General features: G+C 43.6%; 1 protein-coding gene across 1 annotated transcript in view; it reads right to left on the minus strand.

Moving 5' to 3' along the window:
* Positions 1–9778: 9778 nt before the first annotated feature.
* ap2b1 (adaptor related protein complex 2 subunit beta 1) overlaps positions 9779–22221 on the minus strand; it is a 267540-nt gene continuing 255097 nt past the window's right edge. Inside the window, exons 21-22 of the mRNA XM_034177495.1 lie at positions 18717–18871; positions 9779–10215 (exon numbers count right to left, since the gene is read on the minus strand). Coding sequence (XP_034033386.1) covers positions 10141–10215; positions 18717–18871 — 230 coding nt within the window. The 3' untranslated portion in view covers positions 9779–10140. The remainder of the gene's footprint in view (positions 10216–18716; positions 18872–22221) is intronic.

Consider the following 22221-nt stretch of genomic DNA (forward strand, 5'->3'; position numbering starts at 1 on the left):
ACTCGGCTCCGCACCGTGGAAAATTCTACAGCTAGCCAGGCCCCTGTAGTCGGTGCGGACCAAGGTAGCTTAGCCGCCGTTAGTTACCCCCTGGCAGATCCCAAGCAGCCGGGAAAGCAGGCCGACTGGGTGACTGTGAGGAGGAAGCGTAGCCCTAAACAGAAGCCCCGTGTACACCGCCAACCCGTTCACATCTCTAACCGTTTTTCCCCACTCGACGACACACCCGCCGAGGATCAAACTCTGGTTATTGGCGACTCTGTTTTGCGAAATGTGAAGTTAGCGACACCAGCAACCATAGTCAATTGTCTTCCGGGGGCCAGAGCAGGCGACATTGAAGGAAATTTGAAACTGCTGGCTAAGGCTAAGCGTAAATTTGGTAAGATTGTAATTCACGTCGGCAGTAATGACACCCGGTTACGCCAATCGGAGGTCACTAAAATTAACATTAAATCGGTGTGTAACTTTGCAAAAACAATGTCGGACTCTGTAGTTTTCTCTGGGCCCCTCTCCGGGAGTGACATGTTTAGCCGCATGTTCTCCTTGAATTGCTGGCTGTCTGAGTGGTGTCCAAAAAATGAGGTGGGCTTCATAGATAATTGGCAAAGCTTCTGGGGAAAACCTGGTCTTGTTAGGAGAGACGGCATCCATCCCACTTTGGATGGAGCAGCTCTCATTTCTAGAAATCTGGCCAATTTTCTTAAATCCTCCAAACCGTGACTATCCAGGGTTGGGACCAGGAAGCAGAGTTGTAGTCTTACACACCTCTCTGCAGCTTCTCTCCCCCTGCCATCCCCTCATTACCCCATCCCCGTAGAGACGGTGCCTGCTCCCAGACTACCAATAACCAGCAAAAATCTATTTAAGCATAAAAATTCAAAAAGAAAAAATAATATAGCACCTTCAACTGCACCACAGACTAAAACAGTTAAATGTGGTCTATTAAACATTAGGTCTCTCTCTTCTAAGTCCCTGTTGGTAAATGATATAATAATTGATCAACATATTGATTTATTCTGCCTTACAGAAACCTGGTTACAGCAGGATGAATATGTTAGTTTAAATGAGTCAACACCCCCGAGTCACACTAACTGTCAGAATGCTCGTAGCACGGGCCGGGGCGGAGGATTAGCAGCAATCTTCCATTCCAGCTTATTAATTAATCAAAAACCCAGACAGAGCTTTAATTCATTTGAAAGCTTGACTCTTAGTCTTGTCCATCCAAATTGGAAGTCCCAAAAACCAGTTTTATTTGTTATTATCTATCGTCCACCTGGTCGTTACTGTGAGTTTCTCTGTGAATTTTCAGACCTTTTGTCTGACTTAGTGCTTATGTTGGGAAGGTGTCGTAACACGGACCCACAACAGGGGGCGCAAGTGAACGGACAATGGATAAGAAAAGGAGTAACAATTTAATGTTGCGAAAGTGCACAACGGAATACAAACAGAAATTACAGGTGCCAATTGTATACAAGAGGACAGTGGGCAGGCTCGAAGATAGGAGACCTCTGATGAACGAGGAGCCGGGGCCCACACCGCTTCCACCACCAACGGCCTGAAGAACACCGGAGCCGCCAAGTCCTGAATCCCCAGGTGGTCTCTGTCCTCCGTTGTCGGCCCTGGTACTGCTGGCAAAGAAGACACAGAAGGAGGTGAGTTTGAGTCCTCACACTCAGCAACCTTTACACTCAAGTCTCTGGGAGGGAAAACCTCCACCTCCAGATACGTTTCTCTCGTGCAGCTCCTGTTGGTCCCTCTTCTGGATCACCACAGGAATGCGGCTGCACACAGAACAAAGTTTAGACAATCGATAATCACAGCAGAGAAGATTACCTTTGTGGTAGATGATTTCTCGGCGAGGAGGTGGAGTTGTGATCCGCTTCTTGTAAGGAGGTTAATGAGAGACAGCTGGTGAGGTTGACAGGTGACAGCTGTCACTTCCAATAGCTCTGGCGCCCTCTCATGCTTGAAGCCCGCACTCCAAGCAGGGCGCCGACTGGTGGTGGTGGGCCAGCAGTACCTCCTCTTCAGCGGCCCACATAACAGCTTAGCTCAGATAAGATAATTATAGTGGGCGATTTTAACATCCACACAGATGCTGAAAATGACAGCCTCAACACTGCATTTAATCTATTATTAGACTCTATTGGCTTTGCTCAAAAAGTAAATGAGTCCACCCACCACTTTAATCATATCTTAGATCTTGTTCTGACTTATGGTATGGAAATAGAAGACTTAACAGTATTTCCTGAAAACTCCCTTCTGTCTGATCATTTCTTAATAACATTTACATTTACTCTGATGGACTACCCAGCAGTGGGGAACAAGTTTCATTACACTAGAAGTCTTTCAGAAAGCGCTGTAACTAGGTTTAATGATATGATTCCTTCTTTATGTTCTCTAATGCCATATACCAACACAGTGCAGAGTAGCTACCTAAACTCTGTAAGGGAGATAGAGTATCTCGTCAATAGTTTTACATCCTCATTGAAGACAACTTTGGATGCTGTAGCTCCTCTAAAAAAGAGAGCTTTAAATCAGAAGTGCCTGACTCCGTGGTATAACTCACAAACTCGTAGCTTAAAGCAGATAACCCGTAAGTTGGAGAGGAAATGGCGTCTCACTAATTTAGAAGATCTTCACTTAGCCTGGAAAAAGAGTTTGTTGCTCTATAAGAAAGCCCTTCGTGAAGCTAGGACATCTTTCTACTCATCACTAATTGAAGAAAATAAGAACCCCAGGTTTCTTTTCAGCACTGTAGCCAGGCTGACAAAGAGTCAGAGCTCTATTGAGCTGAGTATTCCATTAACTTTAACTAGTAATGACTTCATGACTTTCTTTGCTAACACAATTTTAACTATTAGAGAAAAAAATTACTCATAACCATCCCAAAGACGTATCGTTATCTTTGGCTGCTTTCAGTGATGCCGGTATTTGGTTAGACTGTTTCTCTCTGATTGTTCTGTCTGGGTTATTTTCATTAGTTACTTCATCCAAACCATCAACATGTTTATCAGACCCCATTCCTACCAGGCTGCTCAAGGAAGCCCTAACATTATTTAATGCTTCGATCTTAAATATGATCAATCTATCTTTGTTAGTTGGCTATGTACCACAGGCTTTTAAGGTGGCAGTAATTAAACCATTACTTAAAAAGCCATCACTTGACCCAGCTATCTTAGCTAATTATAGGCCAATCTCCAACCTTCCTTTTCTCTCACAAATTCTTGAAAGGGTAGTTGTAAAACAGCTAACTGATCATCTGCAGAGGAATGGTCTATTTGAAGAGTTTCAGTCAGGTTTTAGAATTCATCATAGTACAGAAACAGCATTAGTGAAGGTTACAAATGATCTTCTTATGGCCTCGGACAGTGGACTCATCTCTGTGCTTGTTCTGTTAGACCTCAGTGCTGCTTTTGATACTGTTGACCATAAAATTTTATTACAGAGATTAGAGCATGCCATAGGTATTAAAGGCACTGCGCTGCGGTGGTTTGAATCATATTTGTCTAATAGATTACAATTTGTTCATGTAAATGGGGAATCTTCTTCACAGACTAAAGTTAATTATGGAGTTCCACAAGGTTCTGTGCTAGGACCAATTTTATTCACTTTATACATGCTTCCCTTAGGCAGTATTATTAGACGGTATTGCTTAAATTTTCATTGTTACGCAGATGATACCCAGCTTTATCTATCCATGAAGCCAGAGGACACACACCAATTAGCTAAACTGCAGGATTGTCTTACAGACATAAAGACATGGATGACCTCTAATTTCCTGCTTTTAAACTCAGATAAAACTGAAGTTATTGTACTTGGCCCCACAAATCTTAGAAACATGGTGTCTAACCAGATCCTTACTCTGGATGGCATTACCCTGACCTCTAGTAATACTGTGAGAAATCTTGGAGTCATTTTTGATCATGATATGTCATTCAAAGCGCATATTAAACAAATATGTAGGACTTTTTTGCATTTACGCAATATCTCTAAAATCAGAAAGGTCTTGTCTCAGAGTGATGCTGAAAAACTAATTCATGCATTTATTTCCTCTAGGCTGGACTATTGTAATTCATTATTATCAGGTTGTCCTAAAAGTTCCCTAAAAAGCCTTCAGTTAATTCAAAATGCTGCAGCTAGAGTACTGACGGGGACTAGAAGGAGAGAGCATATCTCACCCATATTGGCCTCTCTTCATTGGCTTCCTGTTAATTCTAGAATAGAATTTAAAATTCTTCTTCTTACTTATAAGGTTTTGAATAATCAGGTCCCATCTTATCTTAGGGACCTCGTAGTACCATATCACCCCAATAGAGCGCTTCGCTCTCAGACTGCAGGCTTACTTGTAGTTCCTAGGGTTTGTAAGAGTAGAATGGGAGGCAGAGCCTTCAGCTTTCAGGCTCCTCTCCTGTGGAACCAGCTCCCAATTCAGATCAGGGAGACAGACACCCTCTCTACTTTTAAGATTAGGCTTAAAACTTTCCTTTTTGCTAAAGCTTATAGTTAGGGCTGGATCAGGTGACCCTGAACCATCCCTTAGTTATGCTGCTATAGACGTAGACTGCTGGGGGGGTTCCCATGATGCACTGTTTCTTTCTCTTTTTGCTCTGTATGCACCACTCTGCATTTAATCATTAGTGATCGATCTCTGCTCCCCTCCACAGCATGTCTTTTTCCTGGTTCTCTCCCTCAGCCCCAACCAGTCCCAGCAGAAGACTGCCCCTCCCTGAGCCTGGTTCTGCTGGAGGTTTCTTCCTGTTAAAAGGGAGTTTTTCCTTCCCACTGTAGCCAAGTGCTTGCTCACAGGGGGTTGTTTTGACCGTTGGGGTTTTACATAATTATTGTATGGCCTTGCCTTACAATATAAAGCGCCTTGGGGCAACTGTTTGTTGTGATTTGGCGCTATATAAAAAAATTGATTGATTGATTGATTTGTCACCTCAAACTGACACATGTTCTATTTTCCCTATATTTTTCCATATTCTGGATCACCAGATCCGGAATCCGGATCCGATCATCACCAAACTTTGTTTGATAGAACATTTGACTATGTTACACCCTAATTTTTTTCAAGCCTTTCTGCCTTGTTTTTGTGGAGTTAGAAACTAGAATGTCAAAATTCCCCCTATCCCGTAATGGTGAAGAATCCTTTAAAAAATTCCTGGATCCGGATCATGATCCAGATCACCACTAAAATTTAATCACTTGTTCCTCTTGTCATTTACAAACACTCCACAAAATTTAATCAAAATCCATTTAAAACGTTTTGAGTTATCCTGCTGACAGACAGACAGACAAACAAACAAACAAACTCGACCGAAAACATAACCTCCTTGGCGGAGGTAAATATGCAAGGAACGAAGAGTTTACTGGCTTTTTGAGTGGACAGTGATTAAATAAGTTCATTTATGGACACAATTTGCTTACTCATGAGATGCTGAAAGAAAGTAGAAAGATGAAGCTTAAAGACTTTAAGTAAATAAATCTGATTAGAATTTAGTGATGAAATTTGAAGCCAATTATTATTAAGAAAATTATTAAACAAATATATGAATATGTTTAAAAAGAAGCCATTTTGCATCCATTGATAACAAAACCCTTTTTCTGGAACCTTTAACTGGGTCACTTAGCTGATCCGTTGAAGAGATGGTTCAGATGCACCGTCTGTCCGTCGTTGATGTGTTAGGCTCTTTGCAGCGTGAGCTCACTTAGGTCAGGGGTTAAACCAGTGGTCTCCCCGGAGATCCCAAAGGCTTCAGTGTTGGCTGGTTTTACCAACAGGATGGCTGCTTGCAGTCGGATCTGTTGTCAGCTTGCTTGACCCCAGAGGTGGAAGGAGTTTGTTGACTTTTTTTTTTTTTTTTTACTAATAACGCAATTTCATAGCCTTAAGAGTGTGCATATCATGAATGCTTGGTCTTGTTGGATTTGTGAGAATCTACTGAATCTACTGGTACCTTGTTTCCCATGTAACAATAAGAAATATATTCAACACCTGGATTAATCTTTTTAGTCACATAGCACTACTATTATTCTGAACACTACTGTATATATATTTATTTATTATATTTATATATTCACATTATATATATATTTGCATTTATTAAATTCCACACAGATTAAACATAGCACACTTTTTACTTGGAATATTTGTTTTAGCAAGTTTTTACGGTCTCTGCTGCCATCTACAGGCCAGTAGTGTTCATGGCAGTATTCGCCCTACATATTGAATTGACATTAATGAAGTTATTCTATCTGGATTTTTTTTAAATCAAAACCATAAGCCAAACTACTTTATTTTCCAAGACCTATGCCTCACAGTGACCCTGCTATATTCTGTTAAAGAATAATGACGTATTTTTTGTGTGTGTGTAGAGTTGAGCTTTGCTGCTCCTCTCAGCTGCTTCACGGCTGCAAGTTATGTAGTAAACAGGAGCTTCCAGCAGGGGGCAGGACACACAAAGACAGAAGTGCTGACTAACTGTTTGGGTCTGTGGTCATCTTTAATGCTACCAGAAGCGATTGTGGTGTTAAAACTCAAAACCAGGTTGTTAGTAGTTGCAAGTGTACCGGAGACAATCGGTTAGCTTTTGGGTGGAGTATCGGTTTAGCTTTATAAAAGATAACTTTTCAGTTAGCTGATTAGCTGTTATCGAAGCTACCTTTTTGGTTAGCTTTGCCCACTACTGGTGCTATGACTAATTCATAGGGAGCTCTAGCGCCCCCTGGCACCACCCATGGTGTCTGAGAGAAAAAAATGGAGCCTCACATAGGTGCAGACTTCATGTGATACTTTATTTGGATGCTTTGGGACACAAGCACTCGTGGGGGAACACTGGTGCCCTGAAAGTGTTATGTATTAATGTGTTAATTAGTGTTATGTGTGTATTCATTTTTTTACATTTTGTCTTTGTAAACAGTTAGCATGCAGTGGATTACTTGTCTGTTTTCTCTTTGTAAACAATCAGCCTGTGTTGGATTAATTTTGTTTTATATTCTACTCGATAGGGTGGAGAATCATTTTGAGATTACCGGAAGTGCCCTTGCGTGGTTGACATCATACCTGACCAGTTGTTCTCACTGCGTTTAGTACAATAACACTACCTCTAACGTCAGTGACATGAAATCTGGGGATCCACAAGGATCCGTCCTAAGCCCCCTGCGAGACATCGGCATCAACTTGACCAGCTAGCGCTTAGCTTAGGTTCATGTGTTATACATCATACAAACAAAGTGAGGAACCTTGAGGTAATTTTTGATCCTACGTTGTCCTTTGACCTCCACATTAGAGATATTACGAGGACTGCTTTCTTCCACCTGTGAAATATAATGAAGATTCATCCCATCCTGTCTATGGCTGATGCTGAGACCCTGATCCATGCATTTATCTCTTCCAGATTGGAGGACTGCAATGTTCTATTTTCTGGTTTACCGCAGTCCAGCATTAGAGCTCTCCAATTGGTCCAAAATGCCGCTGCCCAACTTTTGAAAGGAAGCAGAACGTTCAACCACATTACACCCATTTTGGTGTCTCTTCACTGGCTTCCTGTCCCTGTGAGAGCGGACTTTAAGGTTCTGTTAAACCAGGTTAGTCCCACTGAGATCGAGGCTGTGGATTGTGGTGTCTGTAAGATACCAGCAGGGGGCACTAGTGCTTATTGTATAAAAGAGGCTGGTCTGCCATTTTGAGGTGCAGTTGTTGGAGAGCAGTCGAGAAAACTCAGCTTTATTTCATACAACACACACACACACACACACATTCTTTGTCTGTTGAAACACAACATTAACCTTTTACTTTTCCTCAGTATTTTGGAACCAATCACAGTTCATAGTCATACCTAAACATAACATACAGCACCAAAATTCTGACACTGTGCTTCGGCTGATTTTTCTCAAGATTAAAGCGCTTTGTCTTCGGTTGACCCTCAATAACTGAAACAATTTTGTTCCAGATTGGATGAAATGTTTTTGATCACAAACACAGGACCAAAACCAGTACCTGCACCTAATTGCTTCCAAAAAGCCCCAAATGTTTCCATGTTCATGTTGAAGCAACGTTACATGAATGAACTTTATGAAACATGAAGCAGTTGTGGAGAGGATCGTATTTTTAATGAATTGCACAAAGCAAAAAAAAAAAAAAAAATCAAATAGACTCAGTTCATGCAGGAAACAATCAGATACATTTCAAATATACTGTGAAGTTCTACTGAAGCACGATGGCATTGACAGGCTGAGGAGGCGGGGCCCTGTGGGCAATCACCACAAAGGCTCAACAACATGGAATCGTGTGAAGAAAAGATCAAAAGATGCAGAGGTAGATGGACAGAACATGATACGAAACAGCAAAAACAAACAAAAACAATTCTATCTGAAGTGGTCATTTGGCAAAGTGTAAAAGAGCGACACGCCAAGAGCAGGGACGGAATCAACAGCCGCTACATAAAGCCAAGATCAAGTGTGGAATGAGCAAGTGCAGAATTTAAGACCGCCAGGCCAAGAGGGAGCGTGGAATCGACTGTCACTACGAGACGCCAAGAAGGAACGTGGAATCGACTGTCACTACGAGACGCCAAGAGAGAGCGAGGAATCGACTGTCACTACGAGACGCCAAGAGAGAGCATGGAATCAATTGTCACTACGAGACGCCAAGAGGGAGCGTGGAATTGACTGTCACTGTGAGACAACAAGAGGGAATGTGGAATCGACTGTCACTACGAGACGCCAAGAGGGAGCGTGGAATTGACTGTCACTGTGAGACAACAAGAGGGAATGTGGAATCGACTGTCACTACGAGACGCCAAGAGGGAGCGTGGAATCGACTGTCACTACGAGACAACAAGAGGGAGCGTGGAATCGACTGTCACTGCGAGACGCCAAGAAGGAGCGTGGAATCGACTGTCACTGTGAGACGGCGAGAGGGAGCATGGAATCGACTGTCACTGTGAGACGCCAAGAAGGAGCGTGAAATCGACTGTCACTGTGAGACGGCGAGAGGGAGCATGGAATTGACTGTCACTGTGAGATGCCAAGAAGGAGCGTGGAATCGAATGTCACTGTGAGACGCCAAGAAGGAGCGTGGAATCGACTGTCACTGTGAGACAAGAGGGAGCATGGAAACGACTGTCACTGTGAGACAAGATGGAGCGTGGAATCGACTGTCACTGTGAGACAAGATGGAGCGTGGAATCGACTGTCACTGTGAGATGCCGAGAAGGAGCGTGGAATCGACTGTCACTGTGAGATGCCGAGAAGGAGCGTGGAATCGACTGTCACTGTGAGACGGCGAGAGGGAGCGTGGAATCGACTGTCACTGTGAGACGCCAAGAAGGAGCGTGGAATCGACTGTCACTCTGAGACGCCAAGAAGGAGCGTGGAACTGACTCACTGTGAGACGCCAAGAGCGAGCGTGGAATCAACTGTCACTACACGGCAACAAGAGCGAGCGTGGAATCAGCGATCACTAGTTAGCGTGAAATCAATGGCTGCTAAGCTGTCTCATTGTGCAGTACCACAGAAAAACCGCGACATGGATTGCACCAGCAGGCAAACACCGAATCTTACAGGCTTCAAGTTTTCAAGCAAAACAGACTTTATGAGCACAGTGTCTCAGTTTAACAGCCAGATATCTTTAGACAAGCAACAAACTATGTGATGCGATTTTACCGTTTTATTTTTTTTTAAACAACCATCAGTAATTAATCTTAATTTTGTGGAAGAAATTTAATCAGGTCATTTTTATGACATTCTGAAATAACTAAAAATAAAAATGTAATTTTGGCACTTAAAAACAAAACAAAAACCTGGTAACAGTTTGCTGGAGCCTGCAGTAACCATAGCAACTGCACAGTACAACAAACAGCAGCTTCTGACAAACAGGTTGGTTACAAAAACAAACAAACAAAAACAGTGAAATGTTAAGTTCGAAAAATAAGCACAGAAGAAGAAATGAGGGGAACGTGGCCGCCAAAACTCAAAAGCAGCTGATTAAGATGTTTAACAGCAACACAACAACAATCACTAATCAACAGTCACTAAGTTCTCTGTAACATGTTTCTTACTGTTATTTTGAGGCAAAGATTCAGATTGATTATTTTTTTAGCACAGATTCTCTCGTCTTGGCTGAGAAGACGATCATCAGTTCTTCAGGACCGAGTCGTACATCTGGAAGACGTACTGAGACACCTCAGGGGCACGGCACTTCAGCGACAGCTGTGGAAACAACACACACACACACACACAAAGGTGTGTCAACCATGACAGTCCAACAACATGCAAAGACCTCATTTTGTCCACTCCGCTGAGGAGTTTTTTTTCCTCACTCTGCTGAGGAGTTTTTTTTCCTCACTCTGCTGAGGAGTTTTTTTCTCTCTCACTCTGCTGGGGAGTTTTTTTCTCTCTCACTCTGCTGGGGAGTTTTTTTCTCTCTCACTCTGCTGAGGAGTTTTTTTCTCACTCTGCTGGGGATTTTTTTTTTCTCACTCCGCTGGGGATTTTTTTTCTCACTCCGCTGGGGATTTTTTTTTTCTCACTCTGCTGGGGATTTTTTTTTTCTCACTCTGCTGGGGATTTTTTTTTTTCTCACTCCGCTGGGGATTTTTTTTTTTCTCACTCCGCTGGGGATTTTGTTTTTCTCACTCCGCTGAGGAGTTTTTTTTCTTCACTCTGCTGGGGAGTTTTTTTTCTTCACTCTGCTGGGGAGTTTTTTTCCTCACTCTGCTAGGGAGTTTTTTTCTCACTCCGCTGGGGATTTTTTTTTTCTCACTCTGCTGGGGATTTTTTTTTTCTCACTCTGCTGGGGATTTTTTTCTCTCACTCCGCTGGTGATTTTTTTTCTCACTCTGCTGGGGATTTTTTTCTCACTCTGCTGGGGAGTTTTTTTTCTTCACTCTGCTGGGGAGTTTTTATCCTCACTCTGCTAGGGAGTTTTTTTCTCACTCTGCTGGGGAGTTTTTTTTTTCCTCACTCTGTTGGGGAGTTTTTTTTTCTCACTCTACTGAGGAGTTTTTTTTTTCCTCACTCTGTTGGAGAGTTTTTTTCTCTCTCACTCTGTTGGAGAGTTTTCTTCTCTCTCACTCTGCTGGGGAGTTTTTTTCTCACTCTGCTGAGGAGTTTTTTTCTCACTCTGTTGGGGAGTTTTTTTTTCCTCACTCTGCTGGGGAGTTTTTTTTTTTCTCACTGTGCTGGGGAGTTTTTTTCTCACTCTGCTGGGGAGTTTTTTTTTCTCACTGTGCTGGGGAGTTTTTTTTCCTCGCTCTGCTGGGGAGTTTTTTTCCTCGCTCTGCTGGGGAGTTTTTTTTTCTCACTCTGCTGGGGAGTTTTTTTTCCTCGCTCTGCTGGGGAGTTTTTTTCCTCGCTCTGCTGGGGAGTTTTTTTCCTCGCTCTGCTGGGGAGTTTTTTTCCTCGCTCTGCTGGGGAGTTTTTTTTCTCACTCTGCTGGGGAGTTTTTTTTCCTCTCACTCTGTTGGGGAGTTTTTTTCTCACTCTGCTGAGGCGTTTTTTTTTCTCACTCTGCTGGGGAGTTTTTTTTTTTTCTCACTCTGCTGGGGAGTTTTTTTTCTCACTCTGCTGGGGAGTTTTTTTTTTCTCACTCTGCTGGGGAGTTTTTTTTTTTTCTCACTCCGCTGGGGAGATGGATGTGAATTTGTACAGCATCTTTTTTGGTAGCTCAAATTATTGTTTTATATTTTGTTTCACAGTTTCCATTTCACTTACTTTACTGTTTTTCTATTTTTTTTTAATGCTCTTAGTCTCTCATGTATCTTTTCTTTTCCATTACCTTTTTTTTTGTTGGGGGGGGGGTCTCAGAGGGTTCTGCAGTTTCAGTCCTGTATATGTCCGGTCAGGGGTGCTGCCAGGCGTTTTGGGCCCCATAAAAAGAAATCTTACCACAGCTGCCAGGCTGGCTGAAAATTTTGATAGTGTTTTAAATCAAACTATACATTTTAAAGATATTTTTGATGATCATTCTCATACTTGTGAAAGAGAAAACATGATTTGCAAAGCACTGAAAATACAATGAAATGCATTTAGATTAAATTACTTGCTGTAAGACTGACAAAAATAGATAATATGAGGCCATACGATTGTTGCTGTTTAATTATCTGATTTCCAGAAAATATAAACATTTCTCTGATTGGACTGAGAGCAGTCACACACAACAGATGTTCTCCGTTCCGACTGCAAAGCAGCTTGACCAAACATATACCATTAAAATCATTCTGAAATATAGACTATAGGCTTTTTTTCAGAACAATCTTTTATTCTTAAATTTTTCCCCCATAATACGAGGTCTGTTAGAAAAGTATCAGACCTTTTTATTTTTTTCAAAAACCTGATGGATTTGAATCATGTCTGCTTGCATGAGCCAACCTTGAACCTTTGTGCGAATGTGTGAACTTTTTCACGCCTGTTGATTGCATCATTTTCTGGTAAGCAGCCTTTGTGTGAGGACATGTGTAGTGCTCTCGGCGGATTTTCATTGCAAGGAAAAAGACAGAACGACTGGAGCAGCGTTACTGCATCAAGTTTTGCCAGAAACCAGAAACCATTTGGAAGATTCAGACGGCTTTCGGTGGCTTTTCAGTCGTGTGACTATCCGAGAAATTGTGGAAGAGGTGGGCATGTCACAACATGTCCTGTGAGACTTCAACACGGAGGCGCTTTTGCTCCGCCATCAGAAGCAGCCTGATTTTCATCACCACTCTTTTCATGGCCAAATCTTCTGTCACAGTGGAATGTGCCGAAAAAGTGCTGATGTCCACCTCTTCCACAATTTCTCGGATAGTCACACGACGGTCCCACATCACCACAGCGTTCACTTTGGAAATGATCTGGTCATTTCAGCATGTTGATGGCCGCCTGGAGCGTGGCTCGCTCTCCACCGTTGTGCGGACGTCTTTAAACCGGTTGTACCGCTCCTTAATCTGTGTGATGCCCATCGGATCATCACTGAAAGCCGTCTGAATCATCTGAATGGTTTCCACCTGGCTGTCGCCCAGTTTCTGGCAAAATTTGATGCGGCGCTGCTCCAATCGTTCCGTCTTTTTCCTTGGAATGAAAAAATGCGAGCACACAACACACGTCCCACACAAAGTTTGTTTGTTCAGAACTTCATTTTTGTCATTTTTGGAGCAGAGCAGCTTCTAAAGGTTTGACTGCACTGATTATTTAACTAAAACAGTGAAATGTAGAAATCCAGAGTTTTCTTCAGAAATATGAGCTAATATGGGGAGAAAAGTGAGCTAACTTATAAACTATGGACAAAGTTAGGAAACAGGCTAATTACTGTACCAGACCTTTCCACCACATGAACCACTAACAGACCCACTTTGCCTATGAAATAACTGGGTGATACACTGTCAACCCTCAGCTTCTGTCTCCTGTCTGAGCTTTTTTGTTGTTGTTTCCTGCCGTCTCCTCCTCCACTCGCTGTCTGTGAAAGTTTCTGCAGCTGTCTGACCAAACCATTTAACATAAATATGGGGGGGGGGGGGGGGGGGGGGGTGAGTGCTGAGTAATGTTTCTAAAACATGTAAACGTAAATCACCTTGATTGACACTTGCACAAATTTGATCCCCACACTGCTGCACAATTTGTTGTGTCAATGTGACCCACTTTGTCCCGCTGGACACCCCGCTTTGTCCCGCTGGACACCACGCTTTGTCCCGTTGGACACCATGCTTTGTCCCGCTGGACACCACGGTATATAAAATATCATTTTCGTAGCTGATGACACATTTGCTCTCAGATCTTGGCTGATGAAAACTTGTGCGCGTCGTGCAGTGGAGAACACATTTGGAATCATCTGAAAGGTAATTATTCATAATATCTATATTGTAATGGATTGGTAAAACGGTTGCATTTTCATTCCTTCTTATGAGTTAGATAATGTATCTGTAAAATGATGTTTATTATAGATGTAACATCTCATCATAATTCTTCAGATGCGCACTGAGATGCATTGACACAGTGTTTTTGAATAAGTCGAGCAATGTTCACGATTAGTTCAAAAAAATTAATGCATGCCAGAAGTTTTGAACAGTTGAAAATTTTCTTTGTGTACTGGCTCACAGTCGCACACAGTTTACGTGCAGTTTACAACACGTTTACTCACTGGCATGCTAGATTGTGTGCCAGTGTGGAAATCAAATTTATGCAAGTGTCAAGGCACCTTTAGTGTCACCAATACATTGTAGATAAAATATACTGTATGCGTGATTGTAAGTTTATTACAGAGTGTCATATGATTTTGTCAGTATTAGGGGGTATTAGGGGCCTCTCTAGGCCCCTGTCAATCATGGGCCCCTAGAATCCTTCTTCTTATTATCTTCTTTTTGATGCCTCTGTGTCCAGCACATATGGCATTGACAGTAAAGAATTAACGGTCTCTGACTTTGAGCTACAACCAGATATGCCCAAGTCTGCCATCACTCCCAGCCTTCTTGGACACGCTTAGTGGATCCTGGAAAAGGTCCATGTTGGGGTCTGCATAGTTCTAATGGTGGTCTTTACTGTTCAAGCTGGCAATGATGGAGAAACTTGGAGGGAAGTGATTGTGAGGAGTTGTATCCAAGTCACATAGCCCCAAAACTGCATCCACAACCCCACTGGACATACAGTGGTCCCTCGCTATAACGCGGTTCACCTTTCGCAGCCTCGCAGATTTTTTTTAGTGCAATTTTGCATGCTTCTTTTTTTTTTTTAACAGCACATTGTGTTCTGCGTCCTTATCAGGCGGGCCGCTGTGGCACAACACCTGTCGCAGCACCGGTCGGCATCACCGCGATTGCTCTCACTCCCTCCGATGCACTTACTGAGTCTGCGGGCTCAGCAGCGGACCAGTCACACCGCCCCCCTGTCTGCTGTGCGGAGCTGCGGACAAGTCTGGCAACAGGTCCAGAGTCTTACGCTCGCTGTTTTGATGCCGAGTGCTCCGCCAGCCTGCACGGATAGACTTCTTGCAGAAATATCCGCAGCGCCCGCTGCATGGTCTCGTAACCGCAGCCGCAGAGCTCCGTGACCATGTGGATTCTTTGCGGGTCCCGCATCCATACCCCCAGAAGCAGTGAGCGAAGGGAGATCATATGCATTGTGTTCTGCGTGTGTCTGTTTATAATCTTCTCACCCAGAAGGAAAAAGAGAGTGTTGACACAGGAGAGAAAAGTGAGAAAATGTTAATGCCTGTTTGAGAAAAGTGTATAAAGTGTGTAGTGAGGGGTTTTACAGCCTTAAAACCTTAAAAAAATAATGCTGACTACTTTGCGGATTTCACCTATTGCGGGTTATTTTTAGAATGTAACTCCTGCGATAAACGAGGGACCACTGTACTGGGTGACATGGAGCCATAGCACCCCCACCTCGGTGGGAGAAGACATACACAGGGACAGAATCAATATGCTGTGCTACCAGGAAGCAAGAGGGAACCATAGGGAATGCAGAGCAACCACTCAAAAAAGCCAACCTTCTGCAGTTGAGTACGAAGCGACCCCACAAATGTGTGATATAGGACACAAATCCCCGACCCCAACAGCAGCACTGTGACAGTCATGATCTTCGACTTCTCCAGTGTGTTCAACACCATCCGGCCTGACTTACTCAGCGATAAGCTACGTGACATGAAGGTGGATGTTCCACTGGTGGACTGGATTACCAACTACTTCAAAGGCTGCCCACAGTATGTGAGACTTACAGACATTTACATCCAACACCATCAGGAGCAGCACGGGGGCACCACAGGGGACGGCCCTGTCTCCACGTATCTAGGACAAATGAGCTGGTGGTGGACTTCAGGAGATGGAAAACCCGTCTGAACCCACTTACCATTAATGGAACTGAGGTAGACATTGTGGACTACTACAAGTACCTGTGTGTCCACATAGACAACAAATTGGACTGGACTGTAAACACAGATGCTGTGTACAAAAAAGGTCAGAGCCGATAGGAATATGTTACAGATGTTTTATCACACAGTGGTCTTCAGCACCATCTTCTATGCTGTAGTGTGCTGGATCAGCAGGCTGAAGGCAGCTGACACGAATAAACTCAACAAGCTCATCAGGAGAGCTGTCTCTGTCATGGGGGAGGAACTGGAGTGTGTGGTGGAGGTGTCAGAGAGGAGGATGTTTAGAAAACTGCTCACCATCCATGACAACACCTCCCATCCTCTGCATGTCACACTGATGTCCAGTCAGAGCACCTTCAGCCGAGAACTGACAGCCTACAGGGATGGCATCAGCCCCAAGGACCACCATACCCCCTAGTGCTGAGATCCCTGAGCTGGAGCCAATGGGGGAAACCCCCAGCCTGCACAGCTGGGTACACACAAACTCCAGCCAAATGGGAGGTGACCCATACTGCCCAGAACGGGCCACAGAGAGCCCTGTAGTACATCACTCCCAAAGAAAGAGAAGTCCTCAATGTTTGAGCAAACAGAGGAGGTGATGGTTTGTAAGCCAGTGGCTGTGAAGGAGCATGAAGGGCGCATCAGGTCCTCAGATCCAGATCGACTGGGATTTCTCATCCATCAGACCAGGCAAGGAATCTGTCAAGGACTGTGTGTTTGTCGGCATGGAACAACATTCCTACGTTAAAATCCATGCATCTCCAGATTGACCCTGGAGATAGACTGTCTCAGTGTCCACTACCCCTTCTGGAAAAATGATCGACTATCTTCCTCACTACCAAGGCATTACAAGGACGACATCACCCACTGCAATGTGCCCACCCAACCCCAGGCTGCCCCCCAGCAGAACCAACAACACCTCAGAGACCCACACTGTGGAGACCAAGTAACCAATGCAAGTTTTGTCACTTTTCTGAAAAATGCCTTGGATAGACACAAAATAGTTCTTACTCATCAGTGACTCTGCACTATAAAATCCTATCAAACGTTCTTCAGAAAATTCTTTTTGCTGTTTTAGTAAGTGTTGTCCAGTATTAGGAAGGGTGATAAAGGCACAAACAAAAACAAAGAATGGCCTGGGTAAAGCACATACAACCCCTGGCAAAAATTATGGAATCACCGGCCTCGGAGGATGTTCATTCAGTTGTTTAATTTTGTAGAAAAAAAGCAGATCACAGACATGACACAAAACTAAAGTCATTTCAAATGGCAACTTTCATGCTTTAAGAAACACTATAAGAAATCAGGAAAAGAAATTGTGGCAGTCAGTAACGGTTACTTTTTTAGACCAAGCAGAGGGAAAAAAATATGGAATCACTCAATTCTGAGGAAAAAAATCATCATGAATCATGAAAAACAAAAGAACGCTCCAACACATCACTAGTATTTTGTTGCACCACCTCTGGCTTTTATAACAGCTTGCAGTCTCTGAGGCATGGACTTAATGAGTGACAAACAGTACTCTTCATCAATCTGGCTCCAACTTTCTCTGACTGCTGTTGCCAGATCAGCTTTGCAGGTTGGAGCCTTGTCATGGACCATTTTCTTCAACTTCTACCAAAGATTTTCAATTGGATTAAGAGCCGGACTATTTGCAGGCCATGACATTGACCCTATGTGTCTTTTTGCAAGGAATGTTTTCACAGTTTTTGCTCTATGGCAAGATGCATTATCATCTTAAAAAATGATTTCATCATCCCCAAACATCCTTTCAATTGATGGGATAAGAAAAGTGTCCAAAATATCAATGTAAACTTGTGCATTTATTGATGATGTAATGGCAGCCATCTCCCCAGTGCCTTTAACTGACATGCAGCCCCATATCATCAATGACTGGAAATTTACATGTTCTCTTCAGGCAGTCATCTTTATAAATCTCAGTGGAACGACACCAAACAAAAGTTCCAGCATCATCACCTTGCCCAATGCAGATTCGAGATTCATCACTGAATATGACTTTCATCCAGTCATCCACAGTCCACGATTGCTTTTCCTTAGCCCATTGTAACATTGGTTTTTTTCTGTTTAGGTGTTAATGATGGCTTTCGTTTAGCTTTTCTGTATGTAAATCCTATTTCCTTTAGGCGGTTTCTTACAGTTCGGTCACAGACGTTGACTCCAGTTTCCTCCCATTTGTTCCTCATTTGTTTTGTTGTGCATTTTTGATTTTTGAGACATATTGCTTTAAGTTTTCTGTCTTGACGCTTTGATGTCTTCCTTGGTCTACCAGTATGTTCGCCTTTAACAACCTTCCCATGTTGTTTGTATTTGGTCCAGAGTTTAGACACAGCTGACTGTGAACAACCAACATCTTTTTCAACATTGCGTGATGATTTACCCTCTTTTAAGAGTTTGATAATCCTCCTTTGTTTCAATTGACATCTCACGTGTTGGAGCCATGATTCATGTCAGTCCACTTGGTGCAACAGCTCTCCAAGGTGTGATCACTCCTTTTTAGATGCAGACTAACGAGCAGATCTGATTTGATGCAGGTGTTAGTTTTGGGGATGAAAATTTACAGGATGATTCCATAATTTTTTCCTCAGAATTGAGTGAGTCCATATTTTTTTCCCTCTGCTTGGTCTAAAAAAGTAACCGTTACTGACTGCCACAATTTTTTTCCCTGATTTCTTAGTGTTTCTTAAAGCCAGAAAGTTGCCATTTGAAATGACTTTAGTTTTGTGTCATGTCTGTGATCTGCTTTTTTCTACAAAATTAAACAAATGAATGAACATCCTCCGAGGCCGGTGATTCCATAATTTTTGCCAGGGGTTGTAATGAACTGTAAATAAAATGTTGAATACTCCACCGTGTAGTTGGGGTTCCCCGGCTGAATGCGGAGCTCAGCTAAGATCCAGATACCGTTGGTAAGCTTAAGGGACTGGTACAGCATGTCCTGACCTTCGACATTCCTCTTGGCGATGGTGTAGATGTTGTTATTCTGCAGCTTCCCTGATACAGTGTCTGCAAGACCACACACAGAGTTAAGGACATGCCTCTCACCACGTGACATGGTTAATGGATGCACAAAGATTTTCACATGACCGTAAGATTTTCACGTAACGAGAAATACAAAACAAAGGAACTGGACAATACTTGAAAACTGAAGAGGACGTTGAATATTTTTGCTATAACTGACATGACAAAAAACAACTGCTCTGAGGCTTCTTATTGTGTGAGCTGCTGAGCGAAGTGGGCTGACAACAATCTATAGTCACTACGAATGGAGCGTGAACATTGACACACATCAAGAACAATAACGACATACAACGCATGCATGCACGCACGCACGCACGCACGCACACACACACACACACACACACACACACACACATATATATAGTGAGGAAAATAAGTATTTGAACACCCCGCGGTTTTGTATGTTACTGCTGCAAATAAGTATTTGATCACCTGTGAAAATCAATGTTAATATTTGGTACAGTAACCTTTGTTTGCAATTACAGAGGTTAAATGTTTCCTGTAGTTTTTCACCAGGTTTGCACAAACTGCAGCAGGGATTTTGGTCCACTCCTCCATACAGATCTTCTCCAAATCTTTCAGGTTTGGAGTTTCAGCTCCCTCCAAAGATTTTCTATTGAGTTCAGGTCTGGAGACTGGCCAGGCCACTCCAGGGCCTTGAAATGCTTCTTACAGAACCCCTCCTTAGTTGCCCTGGCTGTGTGTTTGGGGTCATTGTCATGCTGGAAGACCCAGCCATGACCCATCTTCAGTGCTCTTACTGAGGGAAGGAGGTTGTTTATCCATCCATCCATCCATCCATCCTCCCTTCAATACGGTGCAGTCGTCCTGTCCCCTTTGCAGAAGAGCACCCCCAGAGTATCATGGTTCCACCCCCATGCTTCACGGATGGGATGGTTTTCTTGGGGTTGTTCTCATCCTCTAAACATGGTAAGTGGAGTTGATTCGAAAAAGCTCTTTTCTGGTCTCATCTCACCACATGACCTTCTCCCATGCCTCCTCTGGATCATCCAGATGGTCACTGGTGAACTTCAAATGGGCCTGGACATGTGCTGGCTTGAACAGGGGGACCTTGCTGCCCTGCAGGATTTTAAACCATGACAGCATCATGTGTTACTAATGTAATCTTTGTGACTGTGGTCCCAGCTCTCTTCAGGTCATTGACCAGGTCCTCCTGTGTAGTTCTGAGCTTTCTCAGAATCATCCTTACCCCATAAATTGAGATCTTGCATGGAATCCCAGACTGAGGGAGATTGACAGTCATCTTGTGTTTCTTCCACTTTCTAATAAATAATCATAACAGTTGTTGTCTTCCACCAAGCTGCTTGCCTGTTGTCCCGTAGTCCATCCCAGCCTTGTGCAGGTCTACAGTTTTGTCCCTGGTGTCCTTTGACAGCTCTTTGGTCTTGGCTATGGTGGACAGGTTGGAGTGTGATTGATTGAGTGTGTCAGGTGTCTGTAACAAGTTCAAACAGGTGCAATTAATACAGGTAAAGAGTACAGAATAAGAGGGCTTCTTAAAGTAAAATGAATAGGTCTGTGAGAGCCAGAGTTCTTGCTGGTTGGTAGGTGTTCAAATACTTATTTGCAGCAGTAACAGCCAAATAAATTAATAAAAAAACGTACATTGTGATTTCCAGATTTTTTTTTTTTTTTAGATTATGTCTCTCACAGAGGACATGCACCTAAGATGAAAATTTCAGACCCCTCCATGATTTCTAAGTGGGAGAACCTGCAAAAGCGCAGGGTGTTCAAATACTTATTTTCCTCATATATATATATATATATATATATATATATATATATATATATACACACAGACATACAGGGGTAGCACCTGTGGTTTATGGGGTGTACGGGAAGGGTAGCACCTCTGACGAGTGAACAGTCGCACCTTCGGGTGGTTCTCTCGCTTTGGTCCCCACCTACACTCAACTTTCACATGTGGCTCCAAGTAGCTGTTTGCATGCAACAGCAGCCAAACCCTGGAAGCTGCTTCGACTGGCAGGCAAAACCATGTGAGGATAGCCGATAGGTCTTTGACCCTCGGTGAGATAGGGTTTGCCTACCTATGCATGCGAAGACTAGACACCGGTGAACTCTGCGGAAGAAACCATTATGGTTCAACGGAGAGGAAGGCGGATATAGCAATGCACTGTGGAGTGTACAGAGCAAGATGAGACACGTAGGACATCTTGGTCATCCACTGCATCCGTCTCCATCTCCACTCGTCTCGACTTAGTCCTGCCACTGGGTATAGATGGTCTCGGATGAGAGAGTGAGGCTGATGGCGTGCAGCGCTTCCTCACTTTAAACAAAGTCACCGCGCAAGTCATCAGTCATCCGCCCATCCCATTCTATCCATCTCCAAGTCCTGTGTTGACGGGCGAGCGACAAAGTGACAGGTGTGGGTACACTGGAAGTCATAGCCACAGACCTGCACACAGGCGGTTCAGGCCATTGGGTCATTATTCACTGAAGGAAGCAGCAGTGGAGTCCGGCAGCCATCTGAACGACTGAGCAGCCCTTTTTTAGGAATGCACTGCTCATCTCCATGGTATGAGGAAGGGGCCAGAAAAGGTGCCCTAAACATTGCCTGCTCCACACTACCCTAGCCAGTTTATCGCGGCTGGCGGGGGCCCTACTTTATGCGGTCGAAACAATAAAAATATAAGGAAGAAAACAAGAGTTACCCTGCTGAAACTTGCCACATGGAATGTCTGCACGCTCCTCGACAGGGACGATTCTGACAGACCCCACAGACGCACAGCATTCATTGCAAGTGAACTTGCTAGATACAGCATCAATATTGCTGCCCTAAGCGAGACCAGATTTGCTAGAGAAGGCGAACTCTGCGAAAGAGGAGCTGGCTACACCGTCTTCTGGAGTGGGCATGGTCCTGAGGAAAAAAGGGAAGCCGGAGTTGGCTCTGTAATAAAGTCATCTCTTGTTGGCAAGCTGGTTGGTCCACCGAAAGGTATGAACAATCGCGTGATGACGTTGCGACTCCCTTTGTTCCAAGGACACAAATTTTCCACCTTGGTCAGCTGCTATGCTCCGACCATGACCAACCCAGATGAGACCAAGGACAAGTTCTATGAAGATCTTAACACTGTAATTACCCCTGTCCCAAACAACAACAAGCTCATCATTCTTGGGGCTTTTAATGCGAGAGTTGGCTGTGACAGCACCACCTGGGAAGGCGTGATTTGGAAGCATGGGACTGGAAGCTGTAACAGCAACGGTCTCCTATTCCTCCAGACATGCGCAGAGCACAACCTCCTGATCACAAACACCATCTTCCACCTCCCTACCTGCAACAGGACATCATGGAT

This window comes from Thalassophryne amazonica, chromosome 9 (assembly GCF_902500255.1).
Source record: "Thalassophryne amazonica chromosome 9, fThaAma1.1, whole genome shotgun sequence".
NCBI classification, from domain to species: Eukaryota; Metazoa; Chordata; class Actinopteri; order Batrachoidiformes; family Batrachoididae; genus Thalassophryne; species Thalassophryne amazonica.